Below are 13,173 nucleotides of genomic sequence, written 5' to 3' on the forward strand. Positions count from 1 at the left end.
GCAATCAGCCAGATCCCTTGAGAATGCTTTTGCCTTTTACTTGCAGATCTCAATTGAGAAACGAATGTCACTAACAGAGAAGACCATCTACAGCATTCTGGAGATTAAGAATGCCAACATGAAGGACGCAGGGATCTACGTGTGCCGGACGTCTGACCTGCAGATCGCCAGTGCACGGGTGGATGTTCTAAACGGTACGCGGCGATGTATGTGTTACACTTTAATCCATTCTGTCTTCTTCCATTTACTTCCTGCCTTGCTGTTGTTCCACGGATTTACTTTTCAGTCACAGTTTTTAGATCTTCTTCGCTTTTTTTGTATTCTCCCGTTTCGTTCCAGAAAACGTTGGTCCTAATACAGCACTAATTTTGTCGTGTTGTCTAAAGGTAGTTGTAACGTAGTAAGGTCAGGTATCCTGCTGTAATTCTATATATAGCATGACTTCCCTTCTTTGTCTCTGTTATTCTAGTGAGAAAATATCCCGCGATATTGCTCCGTAGGACTAAAGTTCGGCCATGACCTAGGCAAATAACTTGCGCAGCCGCAGAAACAAGACAAGTCGCGTAAGGCGAAATTACTACATTTAGTCAAGCTGTCGAACTCACGGGATGAAACTGAACACACTGTATTTTTTCACCAAGACAGTACAGCTTTGTCAATCCCCGCGTGAAGGAAATCGCTCACCTCCCACGTGCAAAACGTAGTGATATTGACACGCCAGATTAGCGCGGTAGCGTATTGTGCTAAGCAGGAAAGCGCGCTTTTCTGTATTCTTGTTAACTTTCTGAGCTTGTTTTGAGTACAACCTATCATATCTATATGATTTTGGAATCAGGAAATGATAAAGAATAAGATGAAATCATTTTTGGATCGATTTCTTAAATTTTAATCGTAAGATTAATTAATCTATTTTCGTTAATTGTGACCACATTTTAAGAGTAAACATGACATATGTATATATATTTTTAGATTCAGAATGTGATGAAGAATACGATGCAATCAATTTTAAATCTGTTTGCGAAAATTCGATTTTAATGACAACTTTAAAGGCACAGTAAGCCTCCCGTAAACCATCACAGAGCTCCCCGAGCGTCTACATACAGTACAAGCATACTTCCATTTAAACGCTCACCGAACGGGAACATCCTGGCTGCTTTCTGTCGAGCGTGAGAAATTTTCAAAGAATTTATTTTCGTGGACTTGGCCCTGAAGAACAATGGCGCCTCGTTTTGGTGCTGGACGGCTGTTATGAATATCCCGGAAATCACGCCCGGACAGTAAGCCTCCCGTAAACCATCACAGATACTGTCAGGCTTTTACACACAGTACAAACACCCTTCCATTTGAACGCTCACCAAACGGGAACATCCTAGGTGCCCTACGTAAAGAGCGAGCAATTTTTAAAGAATTAATTTTGCAGATTGTCTCGAACACTTTTTGGACCCATCCTGAACTCAGGTCAAAAATGAGTTACTTCCCTTAAACTGGCGACAGCCGTGGATCGATGATTATCAGAATGTTTTTGGACCGTGGTGCGTTTTTGCGCTAGACCTAACTTTTAAAATCTAGCTTGTTACACAAACATTCTTTAATCATAAAAGAATTATTTTTTCATCAAGACAAGATCAGTGCAATTCGAAGTTGTGAAAGTTTGAAAAAAGAAAAGCCCGGAAGCAGGGTCACGCAATGGTCTTATAGCAGACGACGGTTTATCAGTCAGTGCATATCGCCGTTCCTCTCAACAGTCAAAAGCCATCGCTAGAGTTCTTGTGAACCACAGCCGTTTGTTTCGTGCATAAAAACGTGCTATTGTAAATAAGCTCACATCGAGTCGCATTCAAATAAGGCTAACTGACGACTACATTGTGAAAAAGGGAAACTGGATCACACGGGTTCACGATGGCTCAGGGGTAAGATAAACCACGCAAAAATAAATTCTTTGAAAATTGTTCGCTCTTTACGGAGGGCACCTAGGATGTTCTCAATCGGTGAGTGTTTAAATGAAAGGGTGTTTGTACTGTGTGTAAAAGCCTGACCGTATCTGTGATGGTTTACGGGAGGCTTACTGTGCCTTTAATGAGCAAACTCATTAATTAATTTTTAAGCCTTCAAGCTGAAATGCAATACCAAAGTCCGGGCTTCGTCGAAGATTCCTTGACCAAATATTCAATCAATTTGGTTTGAAAATGAGAGCGTGACAGTGCCGCCTCAACTTTCACGAAAAGCCGGATATGACGTCATCAAAGACATTTATAAAAAAAAAATGAAAAAAACGTCTGGAGATACCATACTCAGGATCTTTCATGTGAAGTTTCATGAAGATCGGTCAAGTAGTTTTCTCTGAATCGCTCTACACACACACACACATACACCACACCCTCGTCTCGATTCCCCCCCCTCTACGTTAAAACATTTAGTCAAAACTTGACTAAATGTAAACAAGTCGCGTAAGGCGAAATTACAACATTTAGTCAAGCTGTCGAACCAACAGAATGAAACTGAACTCACTGCATTTTTACAGCAAGAGCGTATACTCGTAGCATCGTCAGTCCACCGCTCGATGCAAAGGCAGTGAAATTGACAAGAAGAGCGGGGTAGTAGTTGCGCTGAGAAGGATAGCATCTCTATTCTTTTTAACTTTCTGAGCGTCTTTTTAATCCAAACATACCACATCTATATGTTTTTGGAATCAGGAACCCACAAGGAATAAGATGAAATTGTTTTTAAATCGATTTCGGAAATGTTATTTTAATAATAATTTTTATATTTTTAATTTTCAGAGCTTGTTTTTAATTCGAATATAACATATTTATATGTTTTTGGAATCAGAAAATGATGAAGAATAAGATGAACGTAAATTTTGATCGTTTTAAAAACAAATTATTTTTTTTACAATTTTCAGATATTTAATGACCAAAGTCATTAATTAATTTTTAAGCCACCAAGCTGAAATGCAATACCGAAGTCCGGCCTTTGTCGAAGATTGCTTGGCCAAAATTTCAATCAATATGATTGAAAAATGAGGGCGTGACAGTGCCGCCTCAACTTTTACAAAAAGCCGGATATGACGTCATCAAAGGTATTTATCAAAAAAACGAAAAAAAAACGTCCGGGGATATCATTCCCAGGAACTCTCATGTCACATTTCATCAAGATCGGTCCAGTAGTTTGGTCTGAATCGCTCTACACACACACACACGCACAGACAGACAGACACACACACATACACCACGACCCTCGTCTCGATTCCCCCTCTATAGATGTTAAATGTAAAAAGGAAATCTTTTATGTAATCGTCCGAACAAAAAACAAATGACGTCAAAGTCTCTTTAGTTTTGCCTGTAACTTTGTCATGACGTCTTTTTATGACAGTATGGGCGACACTTATTTTCGCTTCCGGTGTCGAATTTGACTGCGGAACATGCCACTCGAAAGTAATAGCTAAACCCGTGTGTTGCAACAGCTGAAACACTCTTTTGGGTTGCCGTTTTAATGTTAACCAAAAAGTGAAAAAAGAAACAATGTTCATGGCGAAATGACAGGGAATTGAGCATTTATTCCGGTCGATGTACGATTGAAGCTTCTATCCACTCCGTGTCAACCAACAAGACTAGATTTGTAGCAGACGACAAACAAACTATGTAGTACCTGTCTTGTGATGGCGATTATGTCGTTATAAATTATCTGTACGTTGTGAAGACATTTCAAAACAAAAATTAGCTTTGATGCGTCACGGAATATATACGTTACACCTCCGATTCATCCATGGAATCGCGTGGTATTTTGTCTCGACAGGGTGAATGAATACCTGTGAGATGTCTTTTCCGGAACTGGACAAAACTGGCCTTGCCAAGACTGACACAAAATATAGTTCTACAACTGTTAGGCTTGCGTTGATTATTCTGACCATGGTGAATTTCCCATGCTTTGTTTCCACAGCCCATAACAAATTCTCCTTGCTTTGGTCATCTATATATATATACGACTAGTGTCTGTGTGTCTGTCTGTCTGTGCGCGATGCGCGGCCAAGGTTCTCGATGGATCTGCTTCAAATTTGGTGGGTTTATTCAGAGAGACCCCGGACACAACCTCATCGATGAGATATTTCAACACGTGCTCTCAGCGCGCAGCGCTGAACCGATTTTGGTTCCACCTCAGCTATTTTGGTTCCATCTCAGCTACCCGGGCCCCCATACCGACACACCATAGCCGCTACACCACATCACAACGCCAAAGTTCTCGGTGGATCTTTTTCAAATTTGGACACCGTATTCAGCTACACCCCGGACACAATATCATCCATGAGATACTTCAACACGTGCTCTCAGCGCGCAGCGCTGAACTGATTTTTGGTTTTGTGTTCATTTCACCATTATAAGTAACTCTTCCTTATCTTCTCCAGTGTTTGGCGTTTATCTCCCTTCCTTCGTGTGGCTTTCCCGTTCAGTTGTAAGTTACTACTATTTTTAGAATGTCACTGCGCTGTCCACTGCGCTGAGCGTCTTCGGATATTCCCGGCGTTCTGTTACTGTTACTATTTTTAGAAGGTCAACGCAGTGTACAGAACGTAAATTGGACCCGTAAATTATCCTCACTGTAAAAGTGCAAAGGTCGAATCAATTTATAGCCACGCGAAAAATACACGGTCATCTATCTCTCTATAGATACGACTTCTCTGTGTTTTTGTGTGTGTGTGTGTGAGTGTGTGTGTCTCTATGTAAGCAACACCTGTGCATTGTTCAGTTCTGTTTGTGATGTGGTCTGGCGGCTTTTGTGTAAATTTATGTACTGGCCTTCCTTTGAGAAGCCATAACTTGCTCAGTCCTGTTTGAGTGGAGTTCGCCTCCAAAGGTGATTAACACGGTTACATTCGTCGACAAGGATGGGACTCGATATGGTCAGGAATGGCATTATGGCCACTGAATCATTTTCGTGCTGTTCCCATTCCACGAATCTGGGAGGGACCTAAGCTTGGCGGGTCCATTGTTCGGACCCGGCGAAGCCGGCGTACGGCTCTAAGTGCTTCTTCCCGGCGAAGCCGGCTACCCGGCGAAGCGGGTATTCATTCTAGTGTCATATATACGTTACAGCTCCGATTCATCCATGGTATCGCGTGGTATTTTGTCTCGACCGGGTGAATTAAAATAATGACGTAACTCTCGGCAGAGCCTCGAGTGATGTCATAATATTCATTAACCCAGTCTCAACAAAATACCACGCGATACCATGGATGGACGGAGCTGTAACTTATACGTTCAGTCTTGCTTATTTTCTGGGTTTTTTCTGTAGTTTGTCGACCTCGAATATGCAAGACTTTTGTCACCATTCTGTATATTGATCTGGCTCAACTAGCCTCAGTTCGTGCAAGTATTTCAGGCAGTATTTGGATGGTGAAGTGAAAAGTTCCCAAAATGACACTGATGACGTCACAAGGTCAAAGTACGTTTAGGGGCATAAGGACGAAAGAGGTCAGCCAGAGGGCAGGGGTCAAAGAGTTCAAGAAATCCTTGAGGCAGCAACAACGAAACCCGCACAGCACAAATATGCATCGATTGTTCATCAGTAAGCCTCCCGTAAACCATCACAAACACTGTCAGGCTTTTACACACAGTACAAACACCCTTTCGTTTGAACACTCACCGCTTGAGAACATCCTAGGTGCCCTACGTAAAGAGCGAGCAATTTTCAAAGAATTTATTTTTGCGTGGCGAGCCGGATTGTCTCATCAGACAATCGGGAGGCGCGTTTTGGCGCTGGACCTAACTTTTAAAATCGAAATGATAAATTGACAGCTTGTTACACAAAAATTCCTATATCATAAAAGAATTCTTTTTTCATCAAGACAAGATCAGTTCAACTCGAAGTTTTGAAAGTTTAACAAGTCGCGTAAGGCGAAATTACTACATTTAGTCAAGCTGTGGAACTCGCAGAATGAAACTGAACGTAGTCCGCCGCTAGTGCAAAAGGCAGTGAAAGAGACGAGCTTGTTTGGCGCGGTAGCGGTTGCGCTGTGCTTCATACCACGCTTTACTGTACCTCTCTTCGTTTTAACTTTCTGAGCGTGTTTTTAATCCAAACATATCATATCTATATGTTTTTGGAATCAGGAACCGACAAGGAATAAGATAAAAGTGTTTTTAAATTGATTTCGAAAATTTAATTTTGATAATAATTTTTATATATTTAATTTTCAGAGCTTGTTTTTAATCCAAATATAACATATTTATATGTTTTTGGAATCAGCAAATGATGGAGAATAAGATGAACGTAAATTTGGATAGTTTTATAAAAAAAAAATTTTTTTTTTACAATTTTCAGATTTTTAATGACCAAAGTCATTAATTAAATTTTAAGCCACCAAGCTGAAATGCAATACCGAAGTCCGGGCTTCGTCGAACATTACCTGACCAAAATTTCAACCAATTTGGTTAAAAAATGAGGGCGTGACAGTGCCGTCTCAACTTTCACGAAAAGCCGGATATGACGTCATCAAAGACGTATGGGGATTTCATACCCAGGAACTCTCATGTCAAATTTCATAAAGATCGGTCCAGTAGTTTGGCCTGAATCGCTCTACACGCACGCACGCACACACACACACACACACACACACACACACACACACACACATACACACACACACATACACCACGACCCTCGTCTCGATTCCCCCCTCTATGTTAAAACATTTAGTCATAACTTGACTAAATGTAAAAAAAAGATAGCCCGGAAGTGTGTCCCGCAAAACGTGGTTCTCGTTGCAGACGAATGGTCAACCGCCACCGCTCAGTTTGTGTGACTCGCAGCCGTTTGTTGCGTTTTAGATTCAGAGGTACACAATGACGTGCTATTGCATACAGCGAGTCGCATTGAAATCACAAACTGACTACTAAATTGTGAAAAAAAGGAAAGTGGATCACACGGGTTCACGATGGCTCAGGGGTTATAGATAAACGACGAAAACAGGTGTGTGGTTTACACGAGCTAAACAGCCATTCAAACAAACTGTGTCATTTAATGGTATTAAATGCTATTGCAAGTGTGTTCGATAAGGTTAGAACTGCTTTTTTCATGAGAAGATTTAAATCGCTCTGTAAACTATTTTAGACATACTGGGGCTTTAGGGTCCCTTGACCATGGATCACACTTGACAACTGTTGCATACCACACACTCGCTCTTTTACCTAGGCGCAGCTTGGAATCTAACATGATCCAGACAGTAGTCATTGTATAATGCAGGTCTAAGTGAAAGAAAACGTCCTAGTCCCTGTCAATATGGGTTGACATGAGTACTATATATACAAACTGAATGTCCTGCAATGTAAATTGCCTAACGTCACATTTCTTATCACGAAAAATATGTCCCAATACCATTTCTTGATATTGAACAATTTGTGAGATTGTAACGCAGGAAGCGAGAGCGTTAATCAAGGTCGCGTGTTTTAAGATAGGAGTTTTGTTAAGCAATAAAAAAAGCAATGGTCACCTAAATATAACCTTGTCGACTCTAAGATAATGACATGGGGGGTGGTCGTTGACCACTAACGACGAAAAACTGGTGTCAGGACAGACAAGGTTGCCTGCATCCGAAGGGCAAGAAGGCACTTTGACAGATCAACTCCTTCTTCAGGGGGCATGTTTTTTGTTGGGTGTTCTTTTTAGACAGTTTTTAGTTCATTTTGAATACCTGTATATTGTTTTAAAGTGTCTGTGCTTCTCCTTTTCTTTGTTTCATCTTCTTTTCTGTATCTATAGTTCATGCCCTTTATTATATTTTGTTCTTTTTGTCTGTGCCATTTCTCATCACACATAGTTTCAGCAGTCTTATACATACTGGGGTGTGCACGTTAAAGATCCCACGATTGACAAAAGGGTCTTTCCTGGCAAAATTGTATACGCATAGATACAAATGTCCACCAAATACCCGTGTGACTTGGAATAATAGGCCGTGAAAAGTAAATATTCGCCTTAATTGGCTTGAGATTTACTGGCCGATGTGAATGCGTGATATATTGAGTAAAAAATTCCATCTCAGACGGCAGAAATTAATATGTAAAGCGCTTAGAGAACGTCAAGCGCTATATAAATCGCCCCATACATACATACAGTCTGTCTTACGTGTTTTGAAAGTTTACGGTAGTATTGTAGAAATTCAGTAGAATTAGCTTAACTGTTGTGCAATTTTCATTATTGTACTTAAGCTGGCTATTATCGTAATTTATATGGTGTTTAGATGTATGAAAAAGGTGAAACAGACGAGACTAAAATGGAATTAGTGTGTGTGTGTGTGTGTGTGTGTGTGTGTGTGTGTGTGTGTGTGTGTGTGTGTGTGTGTGTGTGTCAGACAGACGGACAATGAGACAAATAGACAAACATAATTATGTGTGCACTTTGGATTTCCATTTTCCTCTGTTTTTCTTTTCCAGCTGATACGAATAACGTGAAGAGGGGTGAGTGCAATATATTTATTGTTATGGGCGCATAGCTGAAAGTTACCAACAAGAAGAAGGATATCCTATCAAATAAGCATACTTCTCAGATTCAGAACTGTCACTATCAACTTCACGATTCACGAGAGTCAACATAGCTAGAAAGTCATTTATTAATTTCGGTCCATAGCTTTGATCAGAAACTCTACTTTCCCATTGCTTTGTCTGATGTATGATTTATAATGCCGTACAGTGCACTTACGAGATGAAACTCTCAGTCTGTGTTGTCCATTTTCTGTCTTTTTTATTTGTAATTTGTCTTCAGTGTCCAGTCCTATGCCGTTTTCTATCAGCGTGTATATGTCCTAGATCTGATAAGGATGTGTTGTGGAGTCTATATCTAAAATTTTACGCATGAAACTCTCTCTCTCTCTCTCTCTCTCTCTCTCTCTCTCTCTCTCTCTCTCTCTCTCTCTCTCTCTCTCTCTCTCTCTCTCTCTCTCTCTCTCTCTCTCTCTGTCTGTTTGGGGTTTTTTAAGTGAAAAGAAAGGTACACAAAGACGTTGGTCTACCCTGTTGTTTTTTTGATGCAACTGACACAGCAACTTGTGCTTCAGATGGTCCCACGTACGCTCCCAGGACCCCGGCCACACACGGAGGCACTCTGCTAGGCAGCGGCTCGTGCACACTGTCAGCACACGCCTCGCTTCTTCTCTCTCTCTGGTGTCTTGTCTTAACAACGTTTCCCGGATGTGTTGGCTGTGGGACCGTGTGGAGACAGTGCTGGCCCGTCACTTGAACCATGAAGACAGTTGTATGTGTGTGTGTGTGTGTATTGGACAAAGAGACTGCATTGTTACCAGTCAACATTTGAACTAAGAGTTCATCTCTCCGAAGACCAAAGCATTCTATTTGTGTTAGCACATTGCCAGCCCCTGAAAAGTATGCAGTGTTATTTTATTTGGGGTTTTCGTATTTAAAACACTAATGCGTAATTGAAACAATTTGTCTTGGACATGAGCGGACCAGAGGTGTTCTCGTGGCCATAGGAGTGTCTTGGCATTCTGACTGTGTTGATTTCAATGGATATCATACGTGAGGTGACTTTGGCGCAAACTTTCCGGCGCGAAATAACCACTGTGTAGTTATTGCTACAGCTGCAACCTTGTATACAAAGGTGTATTCGTCCAGCCATACACATTATCTGTTCACTGTGGATTACCTTTACTTGTTAACAAAAGACAATATCCTGGAAGCGTTTAACTTTCAGTTTTGTGTCAGAGAGATGGTGGACTTCTGTGTTCCACTAACGCAGTGGGTACGTATCAACATGGAGACAGCCTTGAGCTTAAAGGCATATGAACGCGCTCCCGTGTTTACAAAGTGTAGTTTGCCCATAATCGATGTCAAATGCACCATAAGGCCATATAATGAGGATATGTCGCAATGCGCGGACCATATACATGCATTACAGCTTGTTCTAGCCTCTGAAAAAGTGAGGATGTCAACAAAGACGCGGAGTTATTTCCCTTGCGTCAACGCTACCTCTGTTGGCAAATCTATAAATAGGACGATCCAGATCAAAATGAAAATTAACATTATCTCAACATTGAAGGGGTCCTAGACCACAATATTTTGCAGGGAACTTAATTTAGCATGTCTCCAGCTGTTGGTAAAGCAATTAGCGTGTATATTCATCGAGTTAATATGCCTTTAAAGATCGTGTCGTTATTCGTTCCTTTTTTTTCAAGCAGTGATATATTTGTAGCAAACCTGTGCGTTTTCTACACTGTCGTCTATGAAAACCATCATACTGAACCTTTTTTGTTTTTTAACGTACTTACGCACAGTAAGCTACACAGATGACTTTTTCATGATGGACAGTCATTCTGGTCCTGCTAGAAAAGTCCGCCATGAATACACTCCCTGTAGAAATTAAGATTTAAACTTCTTGTTTGTGGTTTTCTTTGTTTGTTTGTTTGTTTGTTTTCTTGTGGGTTTTGTTTTTGCAACAGTGTAACTCTTACTTTAAGTACGAAGCTGACGTTGTAGCTGTATGTACGGTGAGATACCTTTTGACAGCCAGTCTTGTTACCGCATGATGTCTACGTGATACTGCTTCCTCCTGACGACAGAGGGTCAGCCACTGGAAGCTGACACTGGTGATCAGGAACCTCAGCCCATTGTAACAACACTCGGAATCTGGGCAGGCAACACACAGTGTTACGGTGTGGAACCTGTGTTGTGTGTCTTGACCTTGAACACGACACCTATAAAGAACTGATACGGGATACCAAAAAGAGAAGTAAACTAACTTTGAAGCAGATTCTTTGGAGCGGAAGTGAAGAAAGTGAAAGTGACCCGTTGTATTAGTACAGGTAAACTGATGAATGATATGTACGCATTGGACTAAGTAGCAGCCAGTATGTCCCATTGTGGCCCCTTGACGGTTAGCAGGATGCAGCTTTTGCAACGGGCCTCAGACATAGGCGGGGACTTGACTAGTGTCTTCCATGTTGTGCGTACGAGGAACAGCATAAAGTGACTTCATTTTAATTGTGCGTATTCTCGTTTTTCTTGTGGACAATAATGGCAATGACAGACGGGCGTGCCATGTTACCAGCAACTAGCCTTGCTGCTCAACTTACAGCACCACACAACGCTCCTGGTCCAGGGAAACGATGCTCCGTACTGCAAACATTCTTCTTCTTATAAAATAAAGCGAGTTAGATGACAGTTGAATGAACAATGTCAGGAAAATGTCTCTTCTTGGTTTGCATCAAATCAACTGTTACGTTCGGTGAATATTGGGTGATTTCTTTTGAGCGTGTACAAAATCGTGGTTTTTTATTTATTTTTATTTGTATGTGCAACACAAAGTACGGGTGACATGTTTTAGCATGTAATCTTCAAAGTGTGTGTGTGTGTGTGTGTGTGTGTGTGTGTGTGTGTGTGTGTGTGTGTGTGTGTGTTTGAGATAGAGACTGAGAGAGAAAATTATTGTGTACACATGTTGTTCTGCCCACATCTCCCAGAGCGTACTATGTGTGTGTGTGTGTGTGTGTGTGTGTGTGTGTGTGTGTGTGTGTGTGTGTGTGTGTGTGTGTGTGTGTTTGCACGTACGTAACTATATTTGTTCGTGCATAATTATGTTGTTCTGTTCACATCTCCAGCTTGTGTCATGCTTGTGGCGGATCAGAGTCGAGGAATATTGTTATACTCTAATGACACCAAAATGTCAGTTGTTATTTTCACTACCTTCCAAATATTGTGAATGTAAGCCTATGTGCACACAAACTCCTTCGCTTCCTCATTTCTTTTGCCTAGGTCGGTCGGTTGATCATCTAATGAGAGAGTTGGGGTTGAGAGCGAGACAGAATGTCTCCTTACCATGCTCGTCGCGTCAAAGATGAGAATTAATGTCGTGGTATCTTTTTGTAAGCTTATCATTGTGAACACCGTTGCTCACGTTTCGCTAATTATACTTTAAACGACAGGAGCGTTGTGTGTTGATAGTTTTTGTGGCTGATTGTACACAACTTGTTCTGCCAGTCATGATTGATCAGTGTCAAAAAATGGACACGAAACCAGTAAGAAACATAGGCTATAAGCTTACTTGTTATGGACAAATTTCGCACTCACTTGCAACCTCAAATACGACACGATAGTTGGAAGTGATCACAGTGTAAACCACCCTTGGACCGAGAAAACCCCAGCACAGAAGCCCATTCTATCATTTTCAAAATCTCATTACAGGAACACAGTTTTCATTCAAGGTTCGATAGAAGATTATTCGTCTACATCCCTCACACCACACCCCTCGTAATGCAATTAACTGCTCTAGGACGTACCAGCCACCATGTCATTATACCACGATTTGTTGTCTTCTTCTTTGATTCACTGATTTAATCTAAATGTAATGCTATACAGAACAGGAGTGTTTAACTCTTCGCTGAGAGGGACTTGTACATTCTGTAAACGTAAAGTTCATCAGTATCGGTCTCCAGGGAAATGTCTGATTCCAGGGAAATAAATATCTGACTCCAGGAACTGCTTGTATGTGTCACAACACTCCACAGATCTTCATAGCAACTGCTATACGACGTTTTCAAACAAACTGGCTTGCTGTGTTGGCGAGCCGAACCCGTGGATTGGCTTCAAACTGGAACTCCTGTTGTCGTGTTGTCAAGAACATGAGATTTTGCTATGATTTCCGGATCTACGAGTTGCACCATCATCTCTTTTATCTCCAGTTTTAGCATATTTATAAAGTGCGCAGATATTATATGTGTGTGTGTGTGTGTGTGTGTGTGTGTGTGTGTGTGTGTGTGTGTGTGTGTGTGTGTGTGTGTGTGTGTGTGTAAAGCGATTTCTAGAAAACTACTGGACCGATCTTCATGAAACTTTACATACACATTTTTCCAGAGCGTACCCCCAGAAATTTAGGTGGGTTTTTTTATTTTTATAAATGTCTTTGATGACGTCATATCCGACTTTTGGTAAAAGTGTGGCGGATCTGTGACACCCTCATTTTTCAATTAAATGGATTGTAATTTAGCTCAAGCAATCTTTGACTCCGTTCGGACGGGGGCCCGGGTAGCTCAGGTGGTAGAGCACTGGACTTGTGATCGAAAGGTCGCTGGTTCGAATCCGGGCCGGGACGGACACGGGTCAACTTTATGTGCCGACCCAGAGACGGTATCCATCTCCCACCCCCGTGTCACCACAATGGCACGTTAAAGAT

At 41.3% G+C, this 13,173-nt stretch overlaps 1 protein-coding gene across 2 annotated transcripts in view; it reads left to right on the forward strand.

Moving 5' to 3' along the window:
• The window catches only part of LOC138976013 (opioid-binding protein/cell adhesion molecule-like), a 217,196-nt gene that overhangs the window by 178,932 nt on the left and 25,091 nt on the right, over positions 1 to 13,173 (forward strand). The window contains exons 8-10 of one of the 2 annotated variants that reach the window (XM_070348806.1): positions 47 to 194; positions 8,427 to 8,450; positions 9,047 to 9,777. In XM_070348806.1, coding sequence (XP_070204907.1) covers positions 47 to 194; positions 8,427 to 8,450; positions 9,047 to 9,228 — 354 coding nt within the window. In that variant the 3' untranslated portion in view covers positions 9,229 to 9,777. Of the gene's footprint in view, positions 1 to 46; positions 195 to 8,426; positions 8,451 to 9,046; positions 9,778 to 13,173 lie in introns of those variants that run through there. The other variant, XM_070348811.1, reaches the window with a different exon arrangement.

The sequence above is a fragment of the Littorina saxatilis genome, linkage group LG1 (assembly GCF_037325665.1).
Source record: "Littorina saxatilis isolate snail1 linkage group LG1, US_GU_Lsax_2.0, whole genome shotgun sequence".
Lineage (NCBI taxonomy): Eukaryota > Metazoa > Mollusca > Gastropoda > Littorinimorpha > Littorinidae > Littorina > Littorina saxatilis.